Here is a 5,349-nt window from a genome sequence, read left to right on the forward strand (position 1 = left end):
GACACAAGCAAAAAAAAACGAAATATCTATATATTTGTGACTAAAAAAACATCATAATATCTTATAACTAAACTCTAACTATTCAACAAACAAACAATATCAAAGAGGGTTGTACTATTTTCACTTTTATTCGACTTATTTTTTTCTTCTTTTGCTCGTCTTTTTCTTGGATAATTCTTCAATCCGTTGTGTAATGGTCCTCTTCATGGGTAAGCCACATAGAAAATCACGTAATATGTCCTCTGCAATCCAATGCAAACATCTTTTCAGTTTATACCCAAGTAAAAAAAATTTAATATCATAGCAAATAAACCTTGTAATCATTCTAACCTTGTACTCTTATATTTATAAAGCAGACAAATTTTCATATAAAGAAATGCAGAATTATGAGTTTTATTTTCCTTTTCTAAAGTAACATGCAATACCTGAAGGTTATGAACAGTATTACAATAAAACCATAAGCCAGGATCCTTTTTCATATGATTATGCCTATCATGAATATTATGGAGAAAATAATCAGCCTTTGAAATTTCAAATTAAAACTACACAAGTTAGTCATAACGAGTCTCACATTAATAATGATGTTCAAATAAATGATGACACTGCACAAAACAATATACGTGATGATATTGTACATAATGACATAAATAGCACACATACACAAATAGTGACAACTCCTGCACCCTTAACTCAAACATACAAAAACCAATCCATGCACTCACATGCCCTGTACCAAGAAGGTCTAATAGAATTAGACAACCTCCATCCAATCTTAAAGATTATAAGTGCTGGAGTCTCATCACCAACAACAATAGCTCAACCATGAATCACTTCAACAGGTATTATTTATCTAACACTAAATCAATTGCAACCATCTACACTCATAACTTATTCTACACGTTCCAATATACTAAAATTGCAACAATAGAGTTCTTCACTATGAACAACCAAGCATCTAAGCAAGATTCATTGCATCTAAAATTAGAAGGAACAGAAACAGTAAACATCCCAATAAGAAGCAACATGAATTGCAACAATCTCAACCAACATCATACTCCATACGCTCCAGGACAATAAAATTGAACCTAATGATTTGTCACTACGTATAATCACTCATATCAGAAGCAAAATTTGTCAATAGTGCAACATGCAACAGCGATTATGATTGAAGAAATGAACAACTCAACCCACTTAGCTTGAATGGTTAGCCTACTGCCGGCGATGATGTTCGTCGTGGTCCTGGTGGATGGTCGACGAACTGGTGGCTAATCTTCCAGGATCTGTTGCTCGGCTGCCACTCTGCGACGGGTACGCTGGAGACGACGGCTTCCGCGTGACGAGATGTGCAACCGAACAGGGCGAGGCTGGGCTGCAGTTCGGGTCAGAGGCGTAGCGCTCAGGGGCTGGGCTCCAGTGACGGGGAGATGTGCAACGGCAACAGGGCGAGAAACTTGAGGGGAACGATGAAGGACGCTCGTGAGGACTGGTCGGCATCCGAGGTTGCAGCTTCCGGCGCACGCGATTCTCTGTCGATAGGGGTCTCTGCAGCGACTGGGACGGTTTTGGGTAGGGGAGACAAACCGTGGGAACCAAAAGGATTGGGTAATTGGGGAAAATTTTGAAATAGGATTAATTGGGTGGTGGGGTAAATTAAACAGCCATAAGAAATTAGGGTTATTGAGGGTTAATTTACTCTTTTAATTTAAATTGAGCCTAATAAATAGTCCATTGTAACTATTGTATACATATTCTATTGTCTCCCTAGTGGGACTCTTTTTTCTAATAGTTTAAATATTGTAAGAGATAATTAATTTAAAAGGATAATATTCAAAATTTTATATTTATTTGTGTGAAGGTGCTTGATATATATATATATATATATATTAGTTTAACTTTTTAAAAAGGAAGTTTCAAGAAAAAAAAAATATCACCAAAAAATTATATATAACAAGTATTTTACTTCCAATTTTCAATTTGATGCATATGTTGACTTCATAGATACGATCCTAACAATTCGTAATAGATCTCCCATGTCAGAAGTATACTTTTTGCAAGCTGAGTATAATAAAGAGGAATTGTATATTTAATATTAAAATAATTTATAAAAGGTAATACAAATAAATAATTTATTTTTATACTATAAAAATACAAAGAAAATATATGCAAAATATGTTATGTTTGATACAAAGAGGTTAGAAAAGAAAAAAATAATTTAAAAAAGTATACAAGGTTGTTACTAATATATACATCAAGAGTACGCTAATTATAGAATAATATCCTAATAAATTACATTGATTTTTTTCTAATTCTCTTTGATATTTTTTTGATTTTGTTCCTTAACTATGATATTCTAATACTCCCCCTCAAAGTGAGTAGTGTGATCACCAATACTCAGCTTGGTTAGAACTTTAGCAAGGACTTATTTTGAAAAGCAAGAATATCAGCCAACTAATTTTCTGATCTCACAAATGGAAGCTCAATAGTACTATTCTCAATTTTTTCTTTGATAAAGTGTCGATCCACTTCAACGTGTTTTGTTCTATCATGTTGTACGGGATTCTCTGAAATGCTGATTGCGGTTTTGTTGTCACATGTCAACTGACTTGGCAATTGTGGTGGAAACCCAATCTCAGTCATCAATTTTCTTATCCACAATACTTCAGTTATGCCTTTAACGATCCCTCAAAATTCTACCTCTGCACTTGAAAGTGCTACAACTTTATGCTTCTTGCTTTTCCAAGTTACCAGGTTCCCTCTAACAAGTGTAAAGTAACCAGCTATTGATCTTCTATCGTTTGGATTGCCCGCCCAATCTGTATCAATGTATGCCTCAACCTTCAAATGGCCATTCCTTTTGAATATGATTCCACTTCCTGGAGCTCCCTTCAAATATCGAACTATCCTCATAGCGGCTTTCATATGATCTTCTTGTGGCTTATGCATAAACTGACTTACTATTCCCACAGCATAAGCTATGTTAGGCCGAGTATGTGATAAGTAAATTAGTTTCCCAATCAGTCGCTGGTACCTTTTCTTATCTGCTAGGGTTGCACCTTCTACTATCTTCAACTTGTGATTAACTTGCATGGGCGTATCTATTTGTTTTCAATCCACCATTCCTGTTTCTGCCAGAAGGTCCAAAATGTACTTTTTTTGGGAGATAAAGATTCCTTTGCTGGATCATAGAACCTCTATTCCTAAGAAATATTTTAGTCTTCCCAAATCCTTTATTTCAAAGTCTGTAAATAGGTTCCTTCTCAATTTTGTAATTTCTTCAGCATCACTTCCCGTTATGATCATATCATCCACATATATTATTAGGCAAGTGATTAAATCTCCCCATTTTTTCAAAAAAAGGGAATGATCAGAGTTGCTTTGCTTGTACCCATACCTTTTTATGGCCACTGTGAATCTTCCAAACTAGGCACGTGGAGATTGTTTAAACCCATAAAGAGTCTTTTTTTAACCGGCAAACTTCATATTTTCTAAATCCGATTGAGAAACCTTGAGGAGCTTCCATGTACACTTCTTCTTTCAACTCTCTATGCAAGAAAGCATTCTTGACGTCAAATTGATGGAGTGGCCAATCTTCATTTGCTTCTATTGAAAACAACACCCTGATGGTGTTAATCTTTGCAGCTGGTGCAAAAATTTCAGTGTAGTCGACACCATAGGTCTGTGTATAACCTTTGGCCACCAACCTTGCCTTGTACCGTTCAATGGTGCCATCTGCTTTGTGTTTAATGGTAAAAATCTATTCACACCCGACTAGCTTTTTTCTTATTGGTAGGTACACTTCTCCCAAGTTCCGTTTTTCTCTATGGCTTCCATTTCTGTATTCATGGCTTTTTGCCATTCAACTTTCTCATTGACTTCTCGGACAGGTCTTGGAATGTCTTCTGTCAAGAGTGTGGTGGGAAAAGCCTTTGCAAAATTTGTTATTCCTTCTCTAGCTACCCTTATCGGGTATCTTGAGTTACGAGGAACATGTTCTGGTAAGTACTGATCAGAAGGTATTCCTCTGCTTCTTCTTGGAGGGAGAATAAAGGTATTGGACTCTGGTTTTTCATGTTTTAGTGCTATACTGTTATTGTTAGTGGCCTCATTAAAAACAGAGAGTAAATTACCAGATTGGCAATTACTTACCTCTTGTCTAACATTCTCAAAAGGACTTTCACTGGTTGTATGTACTGAGTTATTTCCTACGTTGAGTGAAGTATGCTTGGTGGTTCCATCTACTTGCTCTGTTTGAATAGTTTCTGAGCAACAAAGATTATTTAGCCAACTTGGTGGTTCATTATTATTCTCCCCCTGAATGCCATATTGGCGGCTAAGTTAAAATTCGGATTCTAAAAATCACAATCTATGGTCACATGAACACGAAGAGTGATTGGATTGTAGCACCTATACCCCTTTTGGTGTGTAGCATACCCAACGAAAACATATTTTTCTGCACAAGGATCAAGTTTGGTTCTATTGACTTTGGGGTATGGACAAAGACGGAACATCCAAATACTCGAGGTGGTAAGGTTAGAATAGGTGGGATTACAGTTTGAGTAGCCAAGACTTGTAAGGGTATTTTGTGGTGGAGAACTTGGGTAGGTAGGCGATTCAGTAAGTAGGCAGAGGTTGCTATAGCTTCAGGCTAAAAAGTTTTTGGAACTTGTGCATCAAAAAGCGTGGCTCGAGTCATCTCAAGTAACTTACGATTTTGCCGCTCAGCCACACCATTTTGTTGGGGTGTATTTGGGCAGGAAGTTTGATGGATAAGGCTATTTTGCATAAAAAAATCGTGCATTGATTGGTTTATAAATTTTCCACCATTATCTGAGTGAAGTACTTGAATTTTCTTGTTGAATTTAGTTTGAATCATTTGGTAGAAAGTAAATAATTTATCAGGTACTTCAGATTTGTATTTTAAAAAATATACCCAAGTCATGCGAGAGAAATCGTCTACAAATAACACAAAATATTGAAAATTATTATGGGAAATAGGGGTTGGGCCTCACACATCAGAGTGTATTAGAGAAAAAATGAAATTGACTCTAGTGTTGGTGGGAAGAAAAGAAACTATGTGATTTTTTGCACGAATACAAGTTTCTCATTTGAGAGGTTCAGTGCTACTTGTAAAAAGACTAGGAAATAAAAACATGAGATACCCAAATGAAGGATGTCCGAGACGCCTGTGCCATAACTAAATTTTCCTAGTAACCGTTCCGTGAGCAAGTATGGCATAACTCTGGTGTGCTACTTCATCAACGTAGTAAAGCCCTTCTGATGAGCAGATATTTTATACGCTTTTGGCATCATTTTCATATAGGTTTTACCATGTTTTGTTTAAGTTTTATT

General features: G+C 36.1%; 1 protein-coding gene across 1 annotated transcript; it reads right to left on the bottom strand.

The window, feature by feature from the left end:
* Positions 1-2,682: 2,682 nt before the first annotated feature.
* Positions 2,683-3,087, bottom strand: LOC140181336 (secreted RxLR effector protein 161-like). The gene has a single exon (XM_072224875.1). The coding sequence runs from the start codon at positions 3,085-3,087 to the stop codon at positions 2,683-2,685; it is 405 nt and encodes a 134-aa protein (XP_072080976.1).
* Between the last annotated feature and the right edge of the window lie 2,262 nt (positions 3,088-5,349).

Source organism: Arachis hypogaea, chromosome 18 (assembly GCF_003086295.3).
Source record: "Arachis hypogaea cultivar Tifrunner chromosome 18, arahy.Tifrunner.gnm2.J5K5, whole genome shotgun sequence".
Lineage (NCBI taxonomy): Eukaryota > Viridiplantae > Streptophyta > Magnoliopsida > Fabales > Fabaceae > Arachis > Arachis hypogaea.

Excerpts from the sequence above, each read along its gene's own strand:
- LOC140181336 (XM_072224875.1), bottom strand. The coding sequence starts at position 3,087 with ATGCAAGTTAATCACAAGTTGAAGATAGTAGAAGGTGCAACCCTAGCA.